General features: G+C 42.6%; 1 protein-coding gene and 1 long non-coding RNA gene across 5 annotated transcripts in view; both read right to left on the bottom strand.

Moving 5' to 3' along the window:
* The window catches only part of LOC308657027, a 37,585-nt gene extending 30,855 nt beyond the window's left edge, over window positions 1–6,730 (bottom strand). For both annotated transcript variants that reach the window (XR_014023839.1, XR_014023840.1), the window contains exon 1: window positions 6,665–6,730. This is a non-coding gene — a long non-coding RNA (uncharacterized lncRNA). The remainder of the gene's footprint in view (window positions 1–6,664) is intronic.
* A 4,908-nt stretch (window positions 6,731–11,638) lies between these two features.
* The window catches only part of TRIM7 (tripartite motif containing 7), a 9,127-nt gene continuing 5,180 nt past the window's right edge, over window positions 11,639–15,585 (bottom strand). For 2 of the 3 annotated variants that reach the window (XM_081283605.1, XM_081283603.1), the window contains 5 exons: window positions 15,397–15,585; window positions 14,600–14,622; window positions 14,047–14,162; window positions 13,523–13,558; window positions 11,639–12,533 (listed from right to left, as the gene is read on the bottom strand). The exon at window positions 15,397–15,585 is cut by the window's right edge and continues 42 nt beyond it. In XM_081283605.1, the coding sequence (XP_081139731.1) occupies window positions 12,022–12,533; window positions 13,523–13,558; window positions 14,047–14,162; window positions 14,600–14,622; window positions 15,397–15,585 (876 nt within the window). In that variant the 3' untranslated portion in view covers window positions 11,639–12,021. The other variant, XM_081283604.1, reaches the window with a different exon arrangement.

Here is a 15,585-nt window from a genome sequence, read left to right as displayed (position 1 = left end):
TGGAAGAAAATAATTGTAATGATACATTTGACAAAGGACTTATAACTGGAATATAGAAAGAAGTATTAAAACTCACTGGGTGCAGTGGATACCTATAATCCCACTTACTTAGGAGGTTGAGGCAGAAGAATCACAAGTTCAAGTCAGTTTAGTGAGACCCTGTCTCAAAATAAAATAAAAAACACTGGGGAGGTAGCTCAGAGTTAGAGCACCCTTAAAATGAATCCTTTGTACTGAGCAACAACAACAACAACAACAAAAATTAACATCACTAGCCATATAGGAAATGCAATGAGATTTAGGGGAAATATCATTACATACCAATTCTAACAAGCATAAATAAAAATAGTAATAACACCAAGCTAGCAAGGATGCAGAGAATTAATTTCTCATACACTGCTGATAGAAATGTAAAATGATACAGTCACTCTGGAAAATAGTTTGATGGTTTCTTCTAAAACTAAAAATGCACTTAGCATATAATATAGCAACTATACTCAAGCACTTATCCCAGAGAAAATCAAAGCCATGTTCATGCAAAAACTTGTACACAGATATTCATCCATAGTAATTTTAATTGTAATAACTAAAGCCTGGAAACAACTCAAATACCTTTCAACAGGTGACTGGCTAAACAAACTGTGTCACATTTACACTTTTGGATAGTACTTGGCAATAAAACAGATAGATAGATAGATACATACATACATATATATGTATTTATATATGTATATATATGTGTGTGTGTGTGTATATATATATATTCATTCCAAGGAAATTATGCTGAATGAAAAAAAAAACTCCACAGGCCATATAATATATTATTCCCTTTATATTAAATTCTTGAAGTAATAAAATTATAGAGTCAGAGCAGATTAGTGGTTGTCAGGGGTTAGGAGATAGGGGACAGAGGAGATTAAAAAGATTGTGTGTGGCTATAAAAGGTTACCATTTTTACTATTTTCTACAGAGAAAATATTTTATAATTTATGTATCAAATAATTCAATGGACTTAAAAATTACAACCCACTTTTGTGTTGGAGCTATTTATGCAGTGATTTCTTTGGTTATACATAAAATGTTGTATAGTAATCATATATAAAATGCTTTTACTTCCTTGGCTTATATGCAAAGGATTAAAATCAGCATTCTACAGTGATGCAGCCACATCAATGTTTATAGCAGTTCAATTCACAATAGCCAAGCTATGGAACCAACCTAAATGCCCTTCAACAGATGAATGAATAGAGAAAATGTAATATTTATATGTAATAGAATATTACTTGGCCACAAAGAAGAATGAAATTATGGCATTTGCTGGTAAATGGATGGAACTGAAGACTAGCGTGCTAAGTGAAATAAGCCCAAAACCAAAGGCAAATGTTATCTCTGATATGTGGATGCTAACGCATAACAAGGGAAGATAAGGAGGTTAAGTATAGAAGTTCATTGGATTAGACAAAGGGGTATGAAAGGAAGGTGGGGGATGGGAATATGAAAGACAGTAGAATAAATCAGACATAACTTTCCTATGCACATATATGAATATGCGAACAGTGTAACTCCACATCATGTTCAACCACAAGAATGGGATCTTAATTAGAATAAGTTATACTCCATGTATGTATGATATATCAAAATATTATACATACATGTATATCTAAAAACAACAAAATGCTTTTTACTGTAAAATGATTTGGTGTACAACATACTGCTTTATACCATAATAAACATATCAGTACTTAAAGAAAAAGTGGCCCAAGAGAGGCTTGTGATGATGGAACAGCTTGACTCTGTGATGATAGAGCAAAAGAGAAGGAAGGAGACCAGGGTACCACAATACCTTTCAAGGGCATTTCCTCAACAATCTAAAATCTCTCACTAGGCCCTACTTCTAAAGGTTCCACAACCTCCCAAAATGTACAATGGGAGAAAATCTGAATAAACTTTGTGGATTGTTCCAAAATCAACTTCCTGGTTTTGTTACTGTACTATAGTTATCTGAGTTATTATTGGGGAGAACAGGTGAAGGGTGCATGGGACCTCCTGGCAAACTTCCTTTGCCATGATCTGTCTATCTATAATAATTTCAAGATTAAAAAAAAATCAAATCATGGAGGTTAGAGTTGTGGCTCAGTGGCAGAGCCCTTGCCTCGCACATATGAAGCACTGAGTTCTAGCCTCAGCACCATATAAAAAAATGAATAAACAAAGATATTGTGTCCATGTGTAGCTAAAAAATATTTAATGAGTTAGGAGATGGGGCTGGGACTCAGTGGTAGTGCACTTATCTGGCGTTGAGTGAGGCACTGGGTTCGATTTTCAACACCACATATAAATGGATAAATCAAAAATAAAGGAGTTGGGGGCGGTGGCGCAGATCTGTAATCCCAGTGTAATCACGAGTTCATATCCAGCCTTACTCAGTGAGACTCAAAATACAAAATAGGGCCGGGAATGCCCTGAGTTCAATCCCCAGTACCAAAAAGAAAATCATGAGGGATTTTTGTTTGTTGCCATCGTTTTGTTTGTTTTTAAGTTTTAATGACCCTAGATTCCAAGTCTGATTTCTCTCTTAAGTAGTTAATGCTCACCGTTGGGGAAATGGCTAGATGCAAAGAAACCTATTATGGCAGGGGCTGTGGTCACTTCAATTCCGTGTGATTTTATAGATACAATTCCTAATCTACATAGTGGCACTCAATGTCAGGCCAAGATGGTCCCAATGAGTGGAAGGTCAAGTTATTCAAACCTGAAATACCATTTCCCTATATCCTGTATCAGTGCCGCTGACAAAATATATAAAAATGTATGAATTTTTGAAAAAATGGTAGTGAATGTGTAGGTTTTTCTCCTCCCTTTTAAATTTGTAAAACCACACATGTTCATGGTCTTTTTAAAAAGTGAGAAAGTAGTAGGCTTCCACTGTGGTCAGGTCCACTCCTCAAAGAGGGAACCAGAGAAGCGAATTGAGTGCTTTCCCGAAAAACAAACAAAAAAACCCACCATCAGATCCTGCCAGATCGAATGTAGTTGTACAGAGTGTAAACGCATCACAGCTCAGTGTTTGCCTAAAGACCCTGGGGATTCTAACTATATTGAAGAATGACACAAAAAGATGCAGCAAAGAAGTGGGTAGCGTGGCCGAGCGGTCTAAGGCGCTGGATTAAGGCTCCAGTCTCTTCGGGGGCGTGGGTTCGAATCCCACCGCTGCCAGTTCATGTATCTTTTTTGAACTATAATTTACCGTCAACTCTGCAAACGCGATTACCGGGTGAAATCCGCTGGATAAGGTAGAGGACACAAAGCGGCACACTCAACAGGAACCCGAAGGTTGAGGGGAGAGAACACCGTACCGAAGACAGTTTTGACAAGTTCAAAGAAATTTCTCAACTTTCTCCCAATATAATAAATTTCAGAGAGCAATTATTTAAAAAATGAATGCAAGAAAGTTGTTTCCGCCCGGTTTCGAACCGGGGACCTTTCGCGTGTTAGGCGAACGTGATAACCACTACACTACGGAAACCCGTAGGGGTAGCTTGCTCTGGAACACAAATGACTGTTAGCAAACAACCACCTAGTTTCGAAGATTACCGAATTCTATTTAAAGCGAGAAATTCACAATCTACAGAGACTGAGCCAGCCTCATGCGGCTCTGGCTCAATCCCTTTAACAGCGACTATAGATTCACTCTTCCCTCCGAGACTATTCTCAATTTGGAGGCACATTCCCCGGCACTGTCCAGGGTTAAAATTATCAATGTTAAAGACAATATTTAAGTGTGAAAAGAAACGGGCTCGTCCGGGATTTGAACCCGGGACCTCTCGCACCCAAAGCGAGAATCATACCCCTAGACCAACGAGCCACCCGCTGTCTGAGGCTCTCTCAATACAAGATCTTATTCTATCGAGCTGGTTTCAACGTCAAAAAAGTGATTTCTATTTATAGAGGTTTGGAACTATTTTCATTGCTGAAAATGTCTCCGACCCAATCGATATTTGTTCAATTTCCATCTGCGGCTAACTCAGCCACAGGGTAATTCAGCACGGCGTGAAAGCTCTGTATTCTTGAGCCCCTGTGACAAGCCATGGATTCTGAATGAGCTCCTCTCTGTTCAAACCCCTCGAGCAGCTAGCAGAGGCATCCGTTCTAGAGGCTGGGCGCACCACCACCACCACCACCCCTGAGGGAGCTTAATTAAGGTGTAAATCTTGAGGATCAGGGGATGGGCACAGAGGCAAGGAGAACCCGAAGGCTCCAGGAAAGGACGAAGAGTTCGGAGGGGATCCCAGACGAACTGTACGGTGAGCCGCGAAAGGCAAAGTGAAGCTGGAGTACTACTCCAGTTTAGCTTGTGGCTGAGTTTAGGCTGGGGTGCCCGGTAAAGGGGAGGAGGCTGTTTATTGGTTTTTGAAAATATAAGACACAATACGTAAGTATTTACAAAATGTTCAGAAAATGTAGGGAAGTGTAAGGAAGAAACAATCGACGATCCGGAATCCCACCTTCACCGGAGTAACTAGCCAACTGCAGTTAGCAAGCCTCGGAGAACCGGAGAACCGGTTTCAAGGAGCGCGCGCGCGCACACACACACACACACCACGCAGGGCCAGCGGCTGGACTCCCAGCCCTGAACAAGCCCTCAACTCCCCTGAGATAGCTGCAAGCTGCCTCCTGCACAGAGATCCAACCTGTGCGGGCACTGTCCTCTACCCTTGCTTTGGATCTGATCTCACCCAAAATAACTTAATTGCGCTGGATTAGTTAGTAGTAAAAGACAGTAAATCAGATTCCCTGCCGTTAAATTCGCTATAACCCACCCAGAGTTGGGCCACAGGTTTATTTTCGTGTCACCTGCAGAGAAATCTCCTACACTAACGGCTGTTATAAAACAATGTAGGTCGCGTTTGCAGTCAACAGATTTTCGACAGAAGTACATATTGTAGAAAGGACAGTGTCTTCAATAATAGATAATGGGAAAACTGAATATCCACATGCAGAAAAACAAAATTTGATTCATATCTCACCAGTTATAAAAACTCAAAAAGATTAAAAGCATAAATTTAAGACATGAAACTACTAGAAAACATAGGGGAAATGGTTTTGTAACATTAATCTGGACAAGGATTTTTTTTTTTAATAGGACCTCAGAAGAATAAGGAACTAAAACAAAACTTAACTAGTGTAATTACATCAAACCAAAAGTCTACTGCACTGCAAAGAAAACAATATCAAAACCGACACACAACACACAAAATGGGAGAAAATATTTGCAAACTATGCATCTGACAAGGGGTTAGTATCCTGAATATATATAAAGAACTCAAACATCTCAAAAGCAATAATAATAATAATAATAATTCAATTATCTTCTCCAAAGAAGATAAATAAATGGCCAAAGATATATGATAAAATGTTCAACATAGCTGATCATCAAGGATATGCAAATCAAAACCACAATGAGATCTCTCACTCTGGTTAGAATGGGCAGCATCAAACAGATACATAATATTAAATGCAGGTGAGGTTGTGGAGAAAGGGGAACTCACACAATGTTGGTAGGAATGTAAATTAGCACAGCCATTATGGAAAAAAGAATAGAGATTCCTCAAAAAAATTAAAATATAATTATCATAGAATCCAGCAATCACACTATTGGTTATATATTCAAAGGAAATAAAATCAACACATCAAAGAGATACCTGCACATCTATATTTATTGTAATACCAATCCTATTAGTGAAGATTTGGAATTAACGCCCTCAATGCCAAAATATCCAAGGAACAAATGTATAAAGAAATTGTGAAACTAAAGAAGAAAGAAAACAAATAAAAATAAAGAAAACGTGAGTGCTGGGAACATGGTTCAGTGGTAGAGAACTTGTAGGATGCCCTGGATTCAACCCAAAGCAATGAGAGGGAGAACAGTGGCATATTCAGAGTGGGATACTATTCAGCCATTAAGAAAAGAATGAAATCCTGTCATTTTTGACAACATGAATGGACCCAGAGGACAGTGTTAAATGAAATAAGACAGAGAATGACTAATACTTTATGATCTACACATGTTTGGAATATAAAAAGTTCTACTCTGATATAACAGAGTAGAATAGTGATTACCAGAGACAGGAGAAGGAAAGGTAAAGAGAAGTTGGCCCATGGGTTCAAAGTTACAAGTAGATAAGAAGATTAAGTGCCAGTGTTCAACAGCACAGTAGGGTGAATAGTTAACAATAGCATATAGACATTCCAAAATAGCTAGTAGAGAGGTTCTTGAACACTTCACCACAAAGAAATGATAAATGTAGGAGGTGATGGATATGCTAATTATCCTCATTTAATCATTAAATAATGTACACATATTTTGAATAATCACACTGTACCCCATAAATATATACAATTACTATTTGTGGCTCAGTGGGAGAGCATTCACCTAGTCCGGGTGAGGCACTGGATTCTATCCTCAGCACCACATAAAGATAGACAAACAAAGCTATTGTGTCCATATACAACTAAAGCGTATTTTTTTTAAAAAAGAAAAAAGAAAAACAGTATGGGAGACTGGTGGTGTTTACCTTGCTCTTAAGTAAAAAATGCTAATTCTGTTCCCACTCATTTTCTATTCCCACTCTCGTTAATAGTGGATGCTCCACTCGCACCTCACCTCTTCCACACAGGGCTCTCTGCATGTGGATTCCCTTTGGGTTCTGTCCTTGGCCTTCAACTCTTCCCACCGCAAATTTCCCAAGTGAACTGACCCACCTACAAGTGATGTTCCACACTAGCTACCCCTTCCTCCTTCCAAGTTTCTGCCCATACGTCCTCAATGCCAAAAGGACAGGGGCGTGAGCCTGTGTATTCTCCTGAGTACCCCGCCTGGACTAGGTCCGACTGAAACAGATGACTTGGTGTATTCAGTCGCCCTTGGTTGGACAGTGGGTCACGACCAGACTCTGAGTACCTTTGAAATGAAGGCCTGAGATTCATTCACCAGTTAGTTCAACAACCTGCCAACACACGCCTCCCTCAGTATTTACTTTTATTTCAGAGGATGGCTTTATTTAAGCTCCCGAATAGCTCTCTCCATTGGCCCCTGCAATCCAGCTTCTCCTATAAGGCGACCTTTCTGCGGTACGAGTCCTTCGGGTAAAAGAGTCCAAGGCCCGCGGGCTCCTGGCCTGTCCGGAGCGTGTTAGTATGAGTCTTGATCCCAAATCTTGGCTCTTTGAATAGGAGCTGGTTTGGCTGCAGGAGGAAAGAGTGTGCTTCCTGTCAATAGGTCTCCGAAACCTGCTCCCTTCTCCACGCACCTGGCTCTTTCCCTTCCCGCTACTCCAATCGCTACCCAGACGTCTGCTAATAGTTTTCTGCGCTCTGGAGCTCTGAGCAGGAATTCTGTTTTCTAACCCTGAGCCGCAGCCACTGGTGGCGTCTCGCTCTTCTGGTTGGAGAGAGGATGCCTGCGATCTGGGAGTAGGAGTGGCAGGACCTGAGGTCGCCAGCGCAGTTGGGTTTCCCGAGACACATTTTAGGCTCATTTGGTACTCTTCATTTCCTTCAATAACATAAATCAATAAAATTCAAAAGGTCAGCATTCTTCAGATGTATAAAATTTTTTGGTTTAAAAAAAGCTGGACGCAAATAAGACAAAGTGATTGTCTTTGGATTCGGGTGTCAGGAATGTGAACTGTTTGTTTGCACTTTTCTTTATATACAGTGATTTCACAGAGAAGCAAATGTCTACAACACGAAAGCAGAAAGGACTGAGAGAGGGAGGACACCTCGCCGCCTGGAGCAAGCCGAGCAGCAGATTTAACGTCCAGTGCGCGTGGAGGAAGACAAATGCTTGGTAGGGAAGAGGAGCCAAATAGGGAAGGGGGAGTCGTCTCCACTCCGGAAATCGAGAGGAGGTCCGACCTAGCAAAGACGAAAGGATGAGAGACGAGGGCAAGCCCCTGGACGGAGTGGGGCGACAGAAGGATATGGAAAGACCTACAATGAACTCGTCGAGAGCTCTCTCACACACAAGCTAGGGGGTGTCCGCGGGATAGAAGTGCGGGAACAGAAGAACCTATTAAAGTGGAGTCCGCAGTGGATCTGACTTTTCTAGAAAAAGGTGACTTGAGGGTACTGAGCGGCAAAGAGGAAGTGATTGTACCAGTTTGTTGCCTCACAGCGAAGGCGAAAATATAAGTTTCACATAAGGAAAGTAAAACTGTCTCCTTAGGCCCCAGCGAGATTTGAACTCGCGACCCCTGGTTTACAAGACCAGTGCTCTAACCCCTGAGCTATGGAGCCAGCCACAGTAGTAGCTTCTGCGCACAAGCAATTGACACCATCATCACTGCCGCTGCGCAGTCGCAATAGCTGATTACTGTATTAAGAAATGAAACAATAAAACAGGGCCAATGATATTTGGCTCAGTAGTAGCAGCCTTCCTACTTCGGCGTCAGTAAGTGTCTGGAAAGCCAGGCGGCCACAGTTCCTGAGACAGCCCTGGGAAGAGAGGATCAACTATGCGCGCTGGCGGGGGCGGTTTCTCCAATGGGCGGAGCTGTGAAGAGCTGGGGCCTATGGCAGAGCGAGCGCAAGCAAGAGTGAAGGAGGGTGTCTGTGGCTTGTTGTAAGATGACAGTGGTCCAGCAGTCAAAGTTACAAGTAGGAAAAGTGTGCATAGGCCTGTTCTGCAGAGAATCTAGGTCAGAACTGTTAAGGTGGCCCACCTGGAGTGGACTGGATAGTGAGGAGCAGAGGAAGATTAGGCTGAGAGTGAATAGTGAGGGAATCAGAAAGTCTTGGTGTTCCAAGGTGCCAAGATAAAGACAGGGCCAAGGCCTGGAGTCCCTAACCCCTGCCTCACTTTGAGAAGAATTAGGAAAAGACAACTCTTGGGGCATCCTTTGACTCTGAAGTACAGGAGGTCTAGTCCAGGAAAGGACAAAGTAGTGACTGTAGGTTATAGAGCTCATTCCGGTGGCTCAGGCTCCACTAGCTTCCTGCAAAACCAGGTGACTTGGGTCACTGGTGGTCAGACCAGAAGTAGGTCCCTGGATACCCTTCTGAATGTTGCCCCTATTAGGATCTGGTGGCAGAGTCTTGGTGGATCTGAAACTATCCAGATAGGCTGAGATGCTTGTTAGGCCAATTTTTGGTCTCAGAGACCCAGAGATCTTATGATGCACAAAGGACAGAAATAGGAAATGCACAACATACTCTCATACTGAAGCCAGAATTAGGCAGTCAGTATAGATAGGTAAATCGAGTCAGGTTGGATCAAGGAGGACAATTTTGAGGGAGTCCCGGGAAATTGGAGACTGTCCCCTGAGGGATTGAAATATTAATTCCTTCAGAGCCCTTCCTCCACCCGTCAAGAACCTACCCCTGTTCCAACCTGTTGCTAAGGTAACCTGTCCCAGGAATTGACCCTCCCTACAGGGAGCTATAAAGTTGTCAATTAATGTGTCCTGGGCTGTACCATACTGCCCTTCTCCCTTCAGCCCACCTGTTTCCCACCTTTTGGCTATCCCAAGAGCATTCCTGGGTCTAGTCACAGATACAGGAAGGAGAAAGAAAGGGGAAGAGGACAGAAGAGCAAAGGAAGCCTATGACATATAAAAAAGGGCAGAACACCTCACTTCTGGGGATACCAGGATACCAGTTATGGCCCCCTTCTCCCTCCTAGGAGAAGTCTATGTTACCCCTTTTAAATAAACCCTGCTTTATAAGCTTGCCTCCCTATGTTTCTCCAATGTTCAAACTTCAACATGTGGGAGAGCAGAACTCCTCATCGATAACAGGGGGTATAAATACCAGAATTATATCATCCAAGCTACCAAGCTGCCCTGGTGTTCAAGAAAAAACATTTCTTCCCCTCCAAATGTGATTGTTACAGTAACTGTATATATTTCTTCCAATATATAGATATCAGTAGTTATTCTGCAAGCACACATTCTGGTAGACAAAACAGTCACAGTTACAAACACAAAAACTGAAAATATATATGCAAACAGCTATTCTCAGAGTCCTCAGACCTGGCCTCACATGTACATGTGGTACTTCCATCAAATATTCCACCTTCTGTAGCCTGCAATGTGTTGTGATTCTCAGAACAGTTGTTAAAAGATACAAAGGGAACTGTAATAATCAGAAAGCCACATAAGTGGGGTGTAGTGGCACACATCTGTAATCTCAACAACTCAGGAAGCTGAAGCAGGAGGATCACAAGTGTGAGACCAGCCTTGGCAACAAGACCCTATCTCAAAAGAAAAAATAAAAAGGGCTGGGAATGTAGCTCTGTGGTAGAGCACTCTGGATTCAACTCAAGGTAATGCAAAAGGAGAGAAAAAAGAAAGAGCCATATGAGCCCAGATAACATTAGGGCTTAAGGACATCAGGTGACTTAATTAGAAAATGAACATTAGAAATGGGTTTTCCTTGTGGAAGTCAAAGGCATTCAAATACATAAAATAGCTACTATGTTCTAGAGCTATTCTCCATATATTGGATTCACCCTCTGGGTTCTGCTATAGGCTAAACTCTTAAATGGTCTTGTCCCCAAGATGCAGGATTCTGATTATCTAGTTCTGTCAACTGGGTCTGCCTCTAGGACAGTGTCTTGCCTGCCTCCACAGCAACCAACAACAAATCATATGTTATGACCAAATTGATCTAAGTCTGTAACACCTAAAGGCTATGTACCTGCTCATAAATGCCCTCTTCGAAATATAAATGTTCTTCACCTCAAATCTGAGGTACAACAAATGCATATACTTACACTCCTCTATACTTAAGCTAACTCACTCTAACAGAAACCCTTGCTCATACTTGTCCTCCCATAATTAGACCAGGGAACTCAAGAAAGAGTCAAGCCACCCCTAGAGATGAGCTCACAATCTATATTTCCGTGTCCCTATTCCTCTTCCCATAGGAGCACTAAGCAGGGAACACCCAACAAACACCCTTCCAGAAGCCCAGCCATTCAAAAACTGGGAACATCCAGCCAACAGGATAACAAGGATGGTCTTCTGAACACTCTCCCAGGGCACAGACTGAGCAGGCTATGGAACCAGAATGATCTGCTGTTGCATATATTTGGCAAGTTCCAGAAAGTGTGGTCAGGATAATGTTGGTGCTATATGTGTATTTCTATGCTGGTGCTAGTTGCATCTTAAAATTCTTAGTGTCAACTTGTGTTTCAAAATTCCAGAATCCTTGTTCTCCTTATCCAAAGAAGACTGTATGGAGTACAGTGAACATGAGTACAGTGGACATGAGTACTTGAGTACATTGGAAAATGGAAGGTTAGGTATCTGTGAGAACACAGCCACTGTGATCAAGGATGCACATATCACTCTGCATTATCAGGTTAAGGGGAGTTGGAGAGTAGCAATGTGTGTAGGCTGTTGTCCTGGCTTTTTCCTTCATACATGGGTTAATATTGTCTTGTTCCAGTTCATGTATGGGAGTATAATACTCCTCCCTAAGTAGACAATCCCGTCAGGTCAGGGGGATTCATAGGACTCATGACCTCTAAAAGCAGAGCTGCTACTATAGTAACGAACATGGCTGACCCAGGGCCAAACCTGTCCACTTTGTTTATGACAAATAATTGCTGAAAGTATATGATGATACACTCCTCTTTGTACTTTTGAATATGTTTTTAATTTTCCATAATAAAAAGTTAAAGAGTTTGAGTCGTTCCACGGAACCAGAGGCCCTTCTAGATCAGAACAGTAAGCCCCATGTGATATGAAGCATCCCTGTCAAGAGTAAGGCTTTTGTCCTCACTGGCATCCCCATTTCACAGTTCAGGCCCAAACCATATACCCATCAACCGAGAGGGAACAAGTCCCGAAGATCCAAGGCATTTCTTCCCTTCCTGGTTTACTACAGAACCTTTTCCTCATCACTCTTCATGCCCCACAGTGTTGTGCTCTGCCACAGCCTCTCTTGGGCTAACTAGAGCGGGAGGCTGGAGGGCAAGCCCCAGACTGAGCAAGAGAGGAGGCAGGGCAATGCTCCTCAAGGCCAGATTCGCAAGAAGGTGCCAGTTGAACAGACAGAGAACAGAGGAAACACACGCTCCTGGAAGTTGACGCGGAAAGTGTAGAGGTGGCGCATGTCCTCCACAGCATAGAAGGACACAGCCCCCACCTCCAAGTCCAGGGCTACCCGCACACGCGAGAGGTGTCCACAGCTGAGGGGCGTCCGCTCGGGGCTCGTAACAGCCCAATACTGTCCACCGTTGAGCTGCAACGCCCAGACGCCCTCCTCAGGGGTGAAGGGCGTGAGGCCCTTTCGACGCACGCTCTCGCGGGCCACACCGAAGGCCCAGCCGTCGGTGGAGCCTACTTCCACCTCCCAGTGATGCCTCCCGGAGGAGAAACCGCAGGATGCCAGAACACGGGTGTTGGTATCAAAACGGTTGGGGTGGCTGGGCAGGTCCTGAGCCCGCGGTCCAAGGCGCACACTCTTAAGATCCAGAGAGAGGATGAGGCGAGGATTGGCAGTGTCGGGGTCCAAGGTGAGCTCCACTGAAGGGCGGAGACAAGGAAGAGTATCCTGCATACTGGTTCCTTTAGTACAGCCCTTCTACAAACCTGTCTTCTCTTCCTTGAGCAACCTTTCCAGCATACAGTGCCAATGTCCAATCAATCCTTCATTCTTTTCCCTCCCAGGTATTTTACTCTTTTTTTCATTCAATAAGTAATTATTGAAATCAAATAAATGCAATTTATTTGACAGATTTGGATCCCAATTAACTTAAAAGTCAATTGGGGAAATTAGAACACTAGATATTAGAAAGAATCATTAATTTTTAAGTGTAGTGATGTTGTGAAGGTCTGGTATGCACAACAGAAGAAGGTATAACAGATGCAGTTAAGGATCAGGAGAGGACCTTTGCATTTGTTAGGGATAAAAGCCAATCTCTTTTCAGCCTATCTTTACTGTTTATGGAAATGATTTGTTACCTGTGATTTGCTTTAAAATTATCCAGGGGGAAGCAGTGGAGAGTTTATGAGAAATAATTGTTGAAAGTGTATGATGGATCCATAACATTTGATACACTCCTCTCTGTACTTTTGAATATGTGTTTAATTTTCCATAATAAAAAGTTAAAATATGTTCCCTTGTTGTAAGCATGATTATATTCCAGGCACTGTTTAGGTCCTTGGCATACCACAGACTATAGGATATCTGAGCATCCCTGCCCTCCTGTAGCTTTCTTCCTGCAACAGTGAGGAAATAAATGATAAATGGGAAAGCCACTAAGGTCCATGGATATAAGGAATCAACTGTGTGCAAAGACCAGAGAGATAAGCAAATGGGTTCTTTTTTTTAAAATTTTTATTAGTTATTGATGGACCTTTATTTATGTATTTGTTTATATGTGGTGCTGAGAATCGAACCCAGTGCCTCACACATGCTAGGCAAGTGGTCTACCACTGAGCCACAACCCCAGCCCCCAAATGGGTTCTTTATATGACCAAATAATCTGTACTGTCACAACCGCAATCCATACCTTTTTCTTCTTTCTCCAGTTCTTCCCGAAGATCCTCTGAGAAAAAGAGACAAAACAGAGCATGTATGAACAACCTGGGAAATTGACAAGGATACCTTCTTTTCAAACATTTATTCCCATCTGATTCACTCATTCCCCAGATACTCTGGAGGCCAAGAACTGATATGCAGGCACAGCAAGCTTGGGAGACTGGGACAGGATAGGTTTCAGACTTCTAAGCATTTTAGCTCCACCTCTTCTCAACTCTCCCCTCTTTTGCCCAGAACTGATCTGAGTTGAGTTCTCTCTCCTCAACCCTTTTTTCACCTTCAATACACCTCCAGGCTGTATGTCCCATAAGAAGCCACATGCCACTATTTAGGGGAAATCCTAAATAGATTTGCCACCATTGTCTTCCCATACTAATCTGGTCTTGACACAATCCAGCTCCATTTTTTTCACATAAATTCCGAAAAGGCAGAGCTTAGTATCCCTAAAGTATCAGAAACACACTACTGCACCCATGTTGCATGGCCAAGCCCTACCTTTGAACTTCTTCAGCAGTCCTTTCAAGACAAAGGTCTTGAGGGAAACTTTCCAGACTTTATTCTTCATCTCAGAAGAGACTGTTGTTGGCTTGGGGCCAGGCACATTGCTGCACCTATAGGACAGGAACCTTGAAGGCCCAAGAACATCATCCCACTCCTAATGGGCTATGACAATTAGGATGGTGCTATATAGTTTGGATAAGTGTTCCCTAAAGGCCCACACATTGAAGGCTTGATTGCCAGCCAGTGGCACTTTTGGAAGGTGGTGGAACCTTTAGGAGGTGGAACAAATAGAAGAAAGTTAGGTTATTGGGGACATGCCTTTGAAGGGGATATTGGGACCCCTGCCTCTCCCTCCTCTTTTTCACATGCACAAAGCCCTGGGTTCAATCCCCATCACCACACACACACACAAAAAAGTACCCAGGTAAGGCAAGGAAGTGGGGGCTGGGGATCAGGATGTGAGAGATGAAGCAGGGGGTGGAGGATAAAGAGAGGGTTCAGTGGAAATGGATTTAGAAAAACCCAAGAAACTGTTAGATTCACTCACTTGCTTAGTGTGTTTTTGAATTCCTGGAAGGAAAAATGGAAGAAAACCAAATCAGCATCAGGTAACCTCCATTCACTTCTAAGAAAATAAAACTTGTCCCTTACTCTGCCTCCAAGGAAATAAACAATAAGCAGGTATACCATGCCTTGAATACCAGGTGGCAACTAGTTATGGATGGCTGTTGGGTGTCTCCTCAACTTGATGGACCTTACCACATCTCTTCAAAGGTTTTCTCTGTTATAGAATCACAAATGGAGTCATCTCGTGAGACCCAGTGTTTGCTTCTGCCCTGAAACCACCTTAGATGAGTCACAGCCCATTATGCAATAGCAGGTCACTCAGACCAATGTCTTTTACCTGACTGTTCTTGACCCTTTTGTAGTTTGTGAAATTTATCTAATAGATTATACCTATTTTCTAAGAAAAAAAAGAAAGAAAATAGAATAAAACCATCAAGGTTTATTATAGGCAGTAAAGATAAATATAACTTTCTAAGACTTTTGTTTCAATATGTGAATACTGGAACACAATGTAAGCTATATTATTGTAGCTCAGAGTCAAGAAATTTTTAAGGGGCTGGGGATGCACTTGCCTAACATTCATGAGTCACTAGGTTTGATCCCCAGCACTGAAAAAGAATTTTTGGTTTGTGTATTTAAATCACAACCCTTTAGATTTCTAACTCCAGAAGAATCAGGGCATCACAGCACCTTGTTTCAGTCCCTTTGGCTCCAGAATATGTGATTCTACTAAACTAATAGGATCTAACTGTTCTCTACCCTCAGTTCCAGACTCACCTGGAGGAAGTCAAGGTCAGGCTTTTGAGCTGTCTCCTGGATTTGGCTGCTGAGCTTGGAGAGTTGAGCAATCTCACCCCCTAGCTGGGCCAGGTTCTCATTCTGCTTCTGTGTTACTTCCCTGGACAGTTCCTCTAGGCGGCTCAGGAGCCGGCCCTCTTGCTCCACCAGGAAGGCCCGAAGTGCCTG

Source organism: Spermophilus citellus (assembly GCF_964194105.1).
Source record: "Spermophilus citellus genome assembly, chromosome: 1".
NCBI classification, from domain to species: Eukaryota; Metazoa; Chordata; class Mammalia; order Rodentia; family Sciuridae; genus Spermophilus; species Spermophilus citellus.
This window is presented reverse-complemented; position numbering and strand designations above follow the sequence as displayed.